Genomic DNA, 13746 nt, shown 5'->3' with positions numbered 1-13746 from the left:
GGAGTCAGTCCTGAGTCCCGGGTACAGGAGTGGTCAGGGGTGAGTCTCGGAACCTCCTGAGAGTGCTCACCTGGTCCCGGCAGCGCAGGAAGGTGTGGTACTTATAGTGGTGGAGTGAGTGGTAGAGTGTGTAGTACCCCGACTTCTCCAGCTCGACCTTGAACTCCTGAGCAGACAGTCAGGGGACGGCTTAGTCAGTGTTGGGCAGCCTCCACACCCACCTCCCATCTGGTACATCCCCTTCCTTCCCCACTCCAGTGCCCACCTGGGCTCGGACCACACTCCTCTTGAGTTTGCTGAGCGTCTTGCGGTTGTAGGGTTCCCCAGCTGGCCGCAGACGTACAGCCCCATCTTCGGGGGAACCCTCCCCACTCTGCTCTACTTGCAGCTGTGGGAATGTGTGCAGAGCATCCTGTGGGAAGCCAATAGTCAGGCACATCTGCCTACGCCCAGTTCCTCACCCACCCCTCAGCCATGGGGGTATTCAGTTTCCCCCAGACATTCAGATGTCTTGGCCCCCCCTTAGGGACCAAAATTCCAGAATTTTCACACAGCTAATAAGAGTCTTGGAGTGGCACTGTAGGATTTGCACTGGACTGCTGATCCCAAGGTCAGAGGATCAAACCTACCAGCTGCTCCTTGGAAACCTTAAACAGGGTCACTATGAGTCGGGACGGACTCCATGACACTTAACAACAACAACAGTCCACACACGGAGGTGGATTAGCACTGAAATGCTAACCGCAAGGTCGGAAGTTCAAACCCACCAGCCACTCCTCAGAAAAAAAAATAAGGCTGTTTCCTGTAAGGACTTACAGTCTCGGAAAACCTACACAAGGTTACTATGGTCAGAATTGATGCACATCACCTAACAACAACAGTTCACTCAGATTTATCAGACACAGCCTGATATCATACCCTACCCAGATTTTTCAAACTAACATCCCATAGAGAATTCCCAGCACCAGCCTAATATCCTACCCAGAATTCTCAGAGGCAACCTGAAATGGATACCCCAAATTTTCTGAGCTACCTTAACATTCTCCATCTAAAGTCTCAGCATCAGTCTAACTTCTACCTAAATTCTCAAGGCTAGCCCAACAATCCATTCCAGAATTCTGAATAGACTAACATACTCCAGAATTTTCAGAGCTGCCTAATGTTCCACCCAGAACCTTCACCCCAGAATTCTCAAAGCAAGCTTAATAATCTACTCCACAATTCTCAAAATTAGAACATTCCATTCCAGAATCCTCAAAGCTACCCTGACAATCTCTCCCAGAATTCTTAGTCAGTGCTGGTGCCAGCCTAACAATTCTGAGAGTAAATTAACACCCTTCCAGAATTTTCAGTAGTACACGAACTTTCTCAGAATTCTCAGTGCCAGCCTCGCATTCCAGAATTCTCAGTCACCCTAACATTCTACCCAGAATTCTCTGAGTCAGCCTAGTATCTCATGCAGAATTTTTAGTGAGTCTAACATTGTATACCAGAATTCTCAGATTTTGTCCAACAATCCATTCCAGAATTCTGATTAGATTAACATCCTCCAGAATTCTCAGAGCCACCGAAAGTTTTACTCCAGCATTCTCAGTGAGACGAAGACGAACATCCTTCCAGATTTTCACCACCATCTTTCACTTCAGAATCCTAAGGGAACCCTTACAATCCCATCTAGCTCACAATCTCAGAGCCACCCATACATTCCATGCATAATTCTCAAAGCTAGAACATTCCAATCCAGAATTCTCAGAAGCACTCTAATAATCTATTCCAGAATTCTTAGAGCTTGCCTAACATCCCACCCAGAATCCTCAGAGCCACCCTAACAATCAAGCCCATAATTCTCAGTAGTAGCTTAACATTCTACCCAGAATCCTTAGAGCCACTTCTCAATACCAGCCTAATAATTCTTAGAGTAAACTAACATCCTCTCAAATGTGTCATAGGAACTGTCTCAAAATTCTTAGCACCAGTCTAACAATCTCATTCCAGGATTCTCAGTCACCCTAACCTCCTACCCAGAATTCTTAGTCTAATTATCTCACTCCAAACTCTCAAAGCCTTCTAATATTTTACTTCAGAATTTTCAAAATGAGATCAACAGCTCACCACAAATCCGAAGTGCCAATCTTAATAGTCTATCCCATAATTCTCAGCAACAGCCTAACATCTCACCCAGTTTTCCAAGCCATCCCAGAATTCTCAGTCAGATTATAATCCACTCTTAATTCTCCAAGGTAGACTTAACTTCTCAGCCAGAATGCTCACTCCCACATTGAGGTTCTATTCTGGACTTCTCAGAGCCAACCTAAGATTCCACCCCAGAGCTCTGAAGACACACAACACAATCCCTAAACATTTCGGATGAGAAGTTAAAGAGATAACAGAACACGAATTCTGGATTTCTCAAAGTCCACATGACTCTGACGGAGAACTCAAAATTCTAGCCTAGAGCCTTGTGGGAAACTCCCAGTCTATATAATCTTTTGTCACCAAACTTGTGTTCATTCAGTTCTAACTCTACAACCTATAGGATTTCCCAGGCTACCTTCGATGTTCACAAGGATCCGTCCATGACATGCCGAGATCCCCAGCTCCTCCATCTGAACCCTCAAACCCCCTCCAGACAGCGCTGCCCTCCACTTCTCCTCCTGGCCAAGCCCATTCCATCCACTAATGCCCCCTCTGATCATGGACCCTGGGTCCAAGCTGGCCCAGCCCCAGCCGCAAGCACCTGCAGAGCTGGGCTCAGCGATAGCCGCTTCAGGACTTTCTTCTTGTGCTCATTCAAGAGGCCGTCAATCTTCCGCATGGGTGGGAGGTACAGCTCATCTGGAAAACGAGGAGTGTCAGGTCAGGAGAGCCACTGTCCCACAATGTACTGGGTCAAGGAGAGGCTGTGGCCTGGGGCCCCAGCTCTCTCCTCCCTCAGACCCAAGAGTCTGGGTTGCCAACCTCTCGTCTCCAGGCCCCATCTCACCATGCGTGTCCTCCAGGGCCTGGATCATATCTGGGTCGAGTGCTGTGCTCACCAGCATCTCCACGTAGCTCCGGTACATCTCCCGCATTGCCCGAGTCTTCAGCAGACGACCAGGGATTGCCCGCTCTAGAGGAAACATGGGAGCAGGCTCTGTTATTCAAACAGTCTATGATGCCACCTGTGTGACCGACACTCTTCTCAGCATCAGGGACCAGGTGAGTAGTACCTGTGCGCAGAGAGGTCCAATCTGTGGGGAGGAAGTACCAAACTGACAGGCAAACCCTAGAGAAATATGCCCTAATGGTAGGATCGCAGACGTTGCAGGGGTCCAGAGGCCTCAGACCTTTAACTGGACAGGCAGGAAAGCTAGTGTCAAGTGGAACAGACAGCGAGTCTTGAATGACAGGAAGGAATATTCCAGAATATTTTTCAAACTTTGTGTTTAAGAGACTGACTAGCTCATTGTAGCTCCCATCAAGTCTAGTCTATGAAAGTCAAATAGTGAATACAGTCCAAGAGATCTTGCAAAAGGCAAGATGAAGGAGACAGCCATGTTGCTGTTGCTCTGACTCTTATAGCAGCATCGTACAGGGTTTCCGAGGAGTATGCTGGTAAGTTTGAACCACTCACCTTATGGTTCGAATGGACCTGGCGGTGCCACACCAGGATTATCACATGGTCTAGAAATTCCAGTCGCTCAAGGATACCCACTCCCACCTTATCCTAAGTAGACAACAGTACCCTTTTTTATCTACGGGGGATACATTCTACGACTCCCCAGTGGATACTCAAAGCCGTGGATAGTACTGAACCCTATATATGAGGGGGCTTCCACAATCTTTTCATTCTATTTGTCCACAAACTATTTGAAATAGGAATGTTTTGTCCTATACCTGCATATTTGTGATGAAAGTTTAGTTTATAAAGTAGGCACGGTTAAGAGATGAACAACAGTAACTAATGCTAACTAGCGGGTGGGTAGCACATAGTGTGGATATGCTGGATAAAATGAAGATTCTTGCTCTGGGTGGAAAGGCGCTCTACACTCACTTAACATTTAAAGACAGCGGGTGAGTAATGGAAGCCACGGAAACTTAAACCGTGGCTAAGGGGGGACTATGGTATGACCCTCAAAGAGCAGAAGGCTGGTGTTCAAAGTAATCCTTACACATGCATGTCTGTATTAGCACTAGTCAGTCACAAGAGCCAAGAGGTGGAAGAACCCAAATGTCCATCAATGGATGAAAAGAATCAACAGAAGGAAATGACAGATGGACACATGCTACAACATGGATCAACCTTGAAAGCAGGTGCCAAGAGGCATCCAGCCACAAAAGGCCACATCTTGCCTCACTCCATTTACACGAGACATCTAGAATAGGGAAAAGCCACGAAGACAAAATGTAGACTCGTGGATGACAAGGGCTAGGGGTGGGAGCAGAAATGGGGAGCCACTACTTACTTGGTATGGGGTTTCCTTTTGGGATGACAGAAACATTTAACACCTAGATGGTTGTGCAATGTTGTGAGTGTACCGTGAATGAATTGTACACTTTATTTACTTAAAAATAACTTAAAAAAAAAAAAAAAGTTTAATTGGAAAGAGAATTCACAAAATGGGTAGCACCAAACTAAGTGTGGACTGAATTGCACACTTCAAAATGGTTCGTTTTATAGGATGTGAATTTTATCTCAGTTAACATAAAAATAATGAGGGAGATGATGGGGGTGGGGGGCTGCACAGGAAGGGCAGACCACAAGGAGTAAGGACTTTTTCTGGGGAGTACTAGGGAGCCATGGGAGGTTGGTGAGCAGAGTGAAATATGGGCCAAATGCTTCTGAAGCCATAGAGTGGGCAGGCAGACTGAAGTGCCAAGAGTTAAGGCCGGGGTAGTAGACCAAATGTGGAAGGAGGAGTATTGAGTAGAGCTGGGTGAGAGGGCAGGTTGAGGGGACCGGAGGGCAGGTGTCTGGGTCAAGTCCAAATTGAGCTTGGACTATGGGAAAGAAGGGAGCATGGTGGTTCTACACAGTAAATACTGGACTTATGAACCACAAGCTTGGCAGGTATGAAGTAACCAGTCACTCCATGGGAGAAAGATGAGGTCTTCTGCTCCCGTAAAGATTTACAACCTTGGAAACCGTATACAGAGAATCAACTTGATGGTACTTAACAACAACACTGGAAAAAAATGGAAGGGAGAAGGTAGAATTAGGGCAGGAGGGAAGGGGTGGGTGGCTCAGGTGTCAAGTCAGCTGTGTGGACCATGAAGCTGGATATACCAACTGAAACTGGTGGGTGGTCAGATGGAAGAATCATGTCCAAGGGGCCTAATATACAAACGGTGTGGACTAAGAAACAACAGGGTCAAGGGCAGGGCCACGAGGGATACCCTCAGTGAATCCAGAAGCATCCAGGGAACAGAAAAGCAGAAGGGTCAGCCAGCAGCTCTAGAATATCCCCAAGGACGAGGCACCAGAGACACTCATTTGATTTATGCAGGTTCCCTTACAGTTAGGTGAGGTCATGTGACCAAAGTCTGGCTAATGGGAAAGAAGAAGACAAGAGGTTGGCCATGATCAGATCTGGGAACTGTTTCAAGGGGTCAGTGTAACTCCTTCACAATGTGAGGCATCTAGATCCTTGTGTGACTCTCATCTCCCTCACGGTAAAGTCAACATTTTTCCAGTGGGCCACAAAGCCCTAGTACTCAAAAGTGTGGTTTGTGGATTAGCAGCATTACCTAGAAGCTGGCTAGAAATACAATCCCATGACCCCCACCTCCCTCACAGAATCTGCATTTAACAAGATCCCTTGGAAATTTGTGTGTACAATGAAATTGGAGGACTGTTACCACCTAAACAACCTGGCCCTTCCTTTTACTTCTTTTTCCTTATGTGGTGAAATGAGTTCCTTCATGTGGTTTTGCGGAAAAATAGCTTGAGAGGGTTTCCCCCCTAAGCCCTAGTTTTGTACTACAGAGGGTTTGCTACTTCTGTCCAGATTGACTGGTATTTCCTGAGCTTTGATAAGTTTTTGCCTAGTCCTGGGCTGTTTGTTGCCTACTCTGATTGATACTCACTTTGCAGTGATTGGTCCACAGACTATGCAAATAAAGTATCTACAGCCCACTATGCAAATGAAGTATCCATTGCCTACCCAGAGAGAATTGGTTGGATTATAGTTCCCGGCCTTGGTGGGAGGGCCAGGCTTTGAAATTGATGAGAAGTCTGTGTATTTAAGCAGTCAACACCACAGAGGTTTTTAGACCCACAGAAGCAGAAAGGAAGAAGCAGCAGCAGAGAGAGAAAAGGCAAGGAACCTCCTAAGAATACTGTAATACAGGCCAATGGCTACAACACTGAAGACCATGCAGAGTCGGTGGTGACAGAGAGCAATGCAGACAGAGAAAAATCTGTCGCCGGGGTGTTAAGAGGAGCTGAGAGTGCTGTCCAACACTGGAGAAGGGAGATGTTGCCTACATACTTCCTAATCCTGATCTTGAATTGTATCTCTGACTTCCTTAATAAAACCACTTAACTCTGATTCTGGTCTGTGAGTTCTATGTGGTTACTATGAAGGAATATTGAACCCAGATGCAAAGTAGAGAGTGCTGGGGGGAGGAATGCTGGCGACAGAACTGGGAACAAGTTTGGAAAGTGGAGGTATGTCTTCACAGCCACCTCACAGGGATCAGTTTGGGGATGGACTTAACTTGCATTAGAGTTAGCCAGATTCTGTCCTACTATTCCCACCATGGTATACCTCAACTCCCACACTTTCCCCCTTGTTCACAGAGTTCCAGTCACATGGTCTGATCCAAACTCAGCCTGAAATGTTTGCTCCCCCAGAATCACCTGGCCCTTACCTTATTCCCTCCACCATCCTACCTGATCCTCTTAACTACCTCTAATCCTTCTCAGAATTACCATTATGATTCTTTCCCGCTGTTTTATATTCTTAGTAGTTTTTATATTAATTTGACTGTCTATAAACACCAATGTGGTCGTTGTCTGTTGTGCTCACAGTGAGAGACTCCAGCATACACAGTAGGTGCTCAATAAACGCCCACTAAAAGGAACAGAGAAAGCTGGGTGGAAGTGGACAAGAGGGAGAGGAAGAGGGGACATCACCATAGTCTCTTACTAAAATGCTCTGTGAGAACATGAGAAAGCAGAAAGTATCCATCATAATCCAGACTTAGAAGCTTCCAGAATATGTAGGATGATGAGTCTCTGGGAAGACTTTGGACTGAATGAACAATGAATAATAAGCGGGTTGGTTTTGCGGACCCTGTGCTGAGCAGCATAGGGTCTCCAGGAATAAGCAAGGTCCATCCTTCTGTGGAAAGGTTCCTGGTCTGATTGGGAAAGGAGAGATAAAAACAGACCCAGAGAAAGACATAAGGGTTTGTCTATGAGGTGCTTCCTTAAAGGTTGTGAATTCAGCTCTGGAAAGTGAGGGTCACCAGTGAATGTTCACAGAAAACTTAAATGCCATCCATTCTGTGAAATATTATCCCACCGTAACAAAAGGAATGAAGTTCTGACCTATGTTGCAACACAGATGAACCTCAAAATCATGCTCCTGAGTAAAAGAAGCCAGACAAAAAATAGTCACGCTTGGCTGGTTCCTTTTACATGAGATGTCCAGAAGAGACAAATCTACACAGGCAAGAAGCAGATGAGTGGTAGTCGGCAGTTCGAAACTACCAGCTGTTCCACAGGAGAAAGACAAGGCTTTCTGCTCCTGTAAAGATTTGTAACCTTGGAAACCCTGTGCAGGGTCACTAGGAGTCGGAACTGACTTCACGGTACTTAAGAATAACAAAAGGGTGAGGGAGTCCTGGTGTGGTGCTGCAGGTTAATGCACTGGACTGCAACGTTGGTTTGAACCACAAGGTCAGCGGTTCAAGCTCACCAGCCACTCCTCAGAAACCCTATACAGGGTCGCTATGAGTTGGAATCGACTCAATGGCACTTAACAACAATGAAGGGTGAGCGAGATGAGGCTGTCTGCACCCTTAAAGATTTACAGTCTCAGAAACCCTACAGAGGGTTGTTATGCATCGGAATTGACTTGATGGCAGAGGTTTTGCTTTAGGGTGAGGATGAGGTGCTTCGGTGGCACAACTGTTAAATGCTCATTCAGTAGCAAGGTGGAAGGCTGGCAGTTTGAACCCAATCAATGGTTCTGTAAGAGAAAGACCTAGTCCCCAAAGACTACACTGAAGAAAACCCTATGGGATACTGGGAAGCTAATTTGCAGTGTAAAATTTCATCAAAAAACCCAAGTAAATAGCATCTAAGAAAACAGTAACAATCAAGTAAAACCCACTATAGAACAATTCTTTTCTGTCACATGGGGTTGCTATGAGTCAGAAGTGACTTGATGGTACCAAACAACAAGATGGTCAGGGGAATGGGAGATAAGGGCTAAAAGTTGTAGGGTTTCTTTCCGGGGTGTAAAAACATTAAAAAACGGACAGTGGAGATGGTGTCACAGCCCTATGGAAAAAAGAAGAAAACAGCGAAGGCCAGACAGGGGAAAACCTGCAAATCTGTATCTTCAGGGAGTGTCTTTGCTTTGCTTCACCTCCCACGGAACCCCTGGGTGTTGTAAATGGCCAAGTGCTTACTGGTACCCAAGAGGTTGGTGGCTCGAGTCCACTCAGAGGTGCTTCAGAAGAAAAGCCTGGTGATTTATTTCTGAAAATGTAAAGCATACAGAGTCTAACTGTATTCTGACGCACACAGGGTTGCCAAGAATCAGAACTGATTCAAGGGCAATTGGTTTGGGTATGTGGATTGTACCTTCAGACCTCTCTTAGGCTGAGCCTCCATTGTCTGAGGTCTCAAGCTGTCCTGATCCTGATCTTGTAGCAGAGCACCAGCTATCTAAAGTTAGAAACAGTATTTCCCAGGCTCCTTTGCAGATAGGTGTGATCGTGATCAAATTCTGGCTGACAGGGTTTGAGAAGAAAGGATGCTGGCTACTCTCACATCTGGCATTTACTCTCACGTCTGGCATTCTCTGACCCAGTGTCCTTACTTAACCACTGGCAAAAAAAAAAGATGTGAAACTGTTGGGTTGCCTTTAACAGTAAAGTGGAGTCTCCTACATTGGAGGGAAGCTAGAGAAAAAACAGAAACCAGGACCCTAAACAACCTTGAGAAAAAGACTCTTGTTACATAGGGAGTGCGGTGTTTCTGCACAAACTGCAACCACAAGGTCTGTGGTTCAAGCCCACCAGCCGCTCCTCGAGAGAAAGATATGGCTATCATCTGTTGCCGCAAGATTTAAAGTCTCGGGAGCCCTATACAGGTTCGCTGAGTAAGAACCAACAGGATGGCATTTAACACAACAACAACATTTGCTGTGTATGAATCTCCCATCTACACTTAGGCTTGTATGGAAAGAGAATTTAACCTCTCCCACCTGACTCATAATGTTTGTGCAGCTGTGTTAAATCAGGAGTTATGCATTGAGCTATTAACCACAAGGTCACGGGTTCAAACCCACCAGCTGCTCCATGGGAGAAAGATGAGGCTGTCTGTTCCAGTGAACAGTCTCAGAAGACCCTAAGGAGCAGTTCCCACCCTGTTCTATAGGTTTGCTATGAATCGGAACAGATCGATGGCAGTAGGTTTGGTTTAGGGTTTTTTTTTGGATGAGGTGTTGGCATCATGCATCAGGTATCACTAGAGAAACAGTAAACTTATCTATTATGAACCCATTTTATAGATGATGTCACTGAATCACAGAGAGGTTACTCTTCCCCAGGGTCACCCAGGGAGTTACAGGGAACAGCAGTATATCTGGGCCACCAGGCCAGCTACTGGCCCATGTCATAGCCTCTTCAGTACTTACAACCTAGCCTGTTCTGAGATAAAATAATACAGGGCCGAAGAACAAAAGCATCCTGAAACTCCAGTGGAGTTAGGAGGTGGGAGGAAATGCCCATATACCAGCTGCATGGCACCCTCAGTGCCTCAGTTTCCTCATCTATGTTGTTGTTGTTAAGGGCAGTCAAGTAGGTTCTGACTTACAGTGAGCCTGTACAGAGTTTCCAAGGAGCAGATGATGGGTTTGAACTGCCGACTCTGCGGTTAGCAGTTAAGTGCTTATCCTATAGCACCACAAATAACAGGAGCAGCTATGTCTTAAACTTGCTGCCATGGGGCCAATTCTGACTTACAGCAACCCTACAGGACAGAGAACAGCCCTATAAGGTTTCCAAGGTGGAAATCTTTATAGAAGCAGACTGCCACAGCTGTCTCCCATGGAGCGGCTGGCAGATTTGAACCAGTGACTTTTCAGTTAGCAGCTGAGTGCTTAACCATTGTGCCACCAGGGCTCCTTTAGCTACTTCTCAGGACCATATAAAAATTTAACATTGCATTTTTATACAAACAACTCAAGAACTGTACCTTTCTTTTACAGATTTTATAATCCCTTCTTCACATGTCAGTTTCCAATATATGCTATGCATGTTGTATTATTTACATCGGTACCGACTCAATGGCACTTAACAACAATTGTATGTGAAAAATAAAGTTAATATGTATAAGGACTTGAGAAACAACCTGACTCAAATACTTAGGTACCGACTTCACTACACTTAACAACAACATAACAGTTAGCTATTGTGATTATTTTTAATTTACTTGTACTATTGTAGGAATCCCTGAGATCATGCAAAAGGTTATACTTGCTCAGCTGCTGGCTAAAAGGCTGTTTGTTCGAGCAGGCCCAGAGATCCCTCAGAAGAAAAATGTGACAAATCTACTTCTGAAAACTCAATCATTTACATTCCTATGTTCACAAAGACAATGCTTTACACCCTACATGGGAGAGTAGTGTCTGGGATCTTGAAAGCTCATGGGTGACCATCTAAGGTACAGCTATTGCTGTCTCCACTCGTGGAGAAAAAAAGAGTGGTAAGAATTGAAGAGGTTTGGAATCAATTAGTCCAATGGACTCACGGACCATGTGGACATCCGTCTCCACGATTCTGAGATCAGAAGGAACTAGATGGTGCCCAGCTACCACTACTGACTGTTCTGAAAGAGATCACCTTAGAGGGTCCTGAATAAAGTGAGAGAAAATGTGAAACAAACAAAATTATTTAATAAAGGAAAAAAACAAAGACTGTGTTCACCGATCAGAAGAAAACTGTGACTAGGAACCTGTGACTAGGGCCCTCGACCATCCTTCAGGTGTGGAAAGGAACTCGCCTTCATGGTCCAATTTTCAGCCTAGCAGTACATCGGTTTATGGCGAGTGGAGTACACAACAACACTAGTAAGAAGTCTGCTCACTATGGATGCTCAAATCATTCAAAATCAAAAGGGCAACCCTTTCCTAAGGACAAAGTTGAGAAGGAATAGGAAGGTGGGGGGAATGCAAATAGGGACCACAGAGAAGACACGGCATAACTTATTGCATGGATTGTCCTGACTGATACGGAACAAAGTGTGTGATTTATTGTCCTGATGTGGCCTTGTAGGATAAGCACTGATCCACAAGTTTGGTTTGAACCACAAGGTCATTGGTTCAAACCCATCAGCTGCTCCTGTGGAAACCATATACTGGGTTGCTATGAGTTGGAACCAACTAGGTGGTACTTACCAATAAAGTGGATGCTCTTGTCTGTAAACCTTCACTCAATTCACAATAAAAAGTTTTTTAAAAAAGAAACAAATCTTAAGAAGCACATACCAGGGTGGCCATGAGCTGGCGATGACTCCCCGATAACCGATTATACTATTTCTATTGTAATTATTATTACTATTACTGTTGTTACTGTTACTGTTTCACCGGTGGTCCTGGCATCCTCTCGACAGCCCTCACCCACGTCCACTTCTGAAGCTCCCAGTCACTTCCCCATGCCTCCCAGACCAGCCCCATGGCTGTCGAGGACAGAGGGCCTCACCGTCCTCGCTGGGCGCTCCAGGGGACGACTCTGAGTCCGAGGAGCTGCCTGGGGGCCCCCCACTTGCCGATGCATTGCCCACCGCCTCCTTCAACCATTTCTTCCTCTTCTTGGGGGGCGGCTCAGCCTTCACCTTGGTGGGCCGGGCCTTGGGCAGCCGGGAGGCGGTGGGCTGTCCCGCAGTGATGTTCCGGTCAGGCCGGGTCTGCCGTCCGCTTGCGGCTCGCTCACTCCGCAAGGGCCGCTCCCCCCGGAGTGGCCGTTCCTTCTCCTTTTCCTTCTCGGCGGGCCGTGGTGGGGAGGGCTTCTCAGGGGCAGGGGGCTCAGGCACAGCCGTCTCGGGCGTCTGCTCTGGGGGCTTCTCAGATGCCGTCTTTTCAGGGGCCTCTGGCTTAGGAGGTGGCACTGGGGCTTTGGGGGGAGGGGCAGAACTGCCCCCTGCAGACGTAGGGCCCTTGGCCTGCCCGGAGCGTCTGGAATGGAAGGTAGAAGGGACAACAGTCAGTGGACAAGAGCACAGCCAGTTTCTTTTATGCTGAGTCTCCCCCCACCTTTCCAGGTCGCTATCCCCTCTTTCCCTCTGGATATCTGTCCAACTCTGAATCTGTCTTCCTGTCCACCTCTGAGTCTCTGTCTTGTGTATTCACCTGACTCTATGTATGTAACCGCTTCCTGCAGGTTCCACCCTATGCCTGTCAGCCTACCCACCCCCAACCTCTCCAGACCCAATGGTACCAACCTGATGGGCACAGGGGGCCGGTGCCAGGGCTTCCGAGCGCAGACCCTCACGTAATCCTTCTTGTTGACATTCTCCAGAAATTTCACATACAGCCGCTGGTATCGGTTTTTCGCATTGCCAAAATATCCCAAATACTACAGAAGGAAAACGCACAAGTGGAACTCCGTCACCCGCTCAACCGGAAGCCCATGATTCTCAGCAGACTACCGGGCAGTGGGGAACCACCCCCAGCCTTCAGGACTCACTAGAGACCCAGGTGAATGACAGACATGCATGAGGGGGCCCCAGACTCCCCCACACCCGACCAGGAGCTGCACGTCCTCATCGCCCCCTTGGCACTTACATTACTAGTTGCACAAAACTGCCTCTGCCCGTCCTTGATCTCTGGAGTGAATTTCTGCAGCAGAGCCTTCTGCACTCGCCAGATGGGTGGGGGCTCACGCCCCGTCTGCAATGCCAGCTAAGGAAGGGCATACAAAGACTGCAAGGTGAGCCTCCATTGGTGCATCTCCCACACCCTCCTATCTTCCCTTTGGCAGCAGGCATCAGTGACCATCAATCCGATGAAGACTTTGGGGTCCCTCCCCATTGCCCCAGAGTCAACTCCGACTCCTAATGACTCTGTAAGACTGAGTAGAATTGCTCCATAGGGTTTTTGGGACTGTGTATGTTTATGGGAACAGACAGCTTGATCTTTCTCTCTTGGAGAAGCCGGTGGGTTCAAACTACCAATTTTTTGACTAGCGGCTCAAATCTTAACCCCACTGCTCCACCAGGGCTCCTCTTGAGATAACCATGATGTTCTAAACCCTGGGGGATACAGCTTCAATGTGGCTCTGCTGTCCACCACCTGCCCACTCACCTTCATTGACTTTAGTGTGAGTTTCTCCCCTGGGCAGTGAAATAAAATTCCATTCTGCATTGGTCAAACTCTAATCATGATTACCTGAACCAAACCCAACCCACTGCTGCCGTCTTCATGGGAGCACACAGACTCATTATTCTCCCATGAAGCAGCTGGTCGCTTCGAACTATAGACTTTGCAGTTAGGTGCCTCACGCCCATCCTACTGCACCCCAACCCACGGC

General features: G+C 47.0%; 1 protein-coding gene across 1 annotated transcript in view; it reads right to left on the bottom strand.

The window, feature by feature from the left end:
* PRR12 (proline rich 12) overlaps positions 1-13746 on the bottom strand; it is a 40847-nt gene that overhangs the window by 1286 nt on the left and 25815 nt on the right. Inside the window, exons 7-13 of the mRNA XM_006868202.1 lie at positions 13002-13118; positions 12659-12792; positions 11920-12392; positions 2984-3109; positions 2738-2835; positions 266-412; positions 71-166 (exon numbers count right to left, since the gene is read on the bottom strand). Of these exons, the coding sequence (XP_006868264.1) occupies positions 71-166; positions 266-412; positions 2738-2835; positions 2984-3109; positions 11920-12392; positions 12659-12792; positions 13002-13118 (1191 nt within the window). The remainder of the gene's footprint in view (positions 1-70; positions 167-265; positions 413-2737; positions 2836-2983; positions 3110-11919; positions 12393-12658; positions 12793-13001; positions 13119-13746) is intronic.

Source organism: Chrysochloris asiatica, unplaced genomic scaffold (assembly GCF_000296735.1).
Source record: "Chrysochloris asiatica unplaced genomic scaffold, ChrAsi1.0 scaffold00116, whole genome shotgun sequence".
NCBI classification, from domain to species: domain Eukaryota; kingdom Metazoa; phylum Chordata; class Mammalia; order Afrosoricida; family Chrysochloridae; genus Chrysochloris; species Chrysochloris asiatica.
This window is presented reverse-complemented; position numbering and strand designations above follow the sequence as displayed.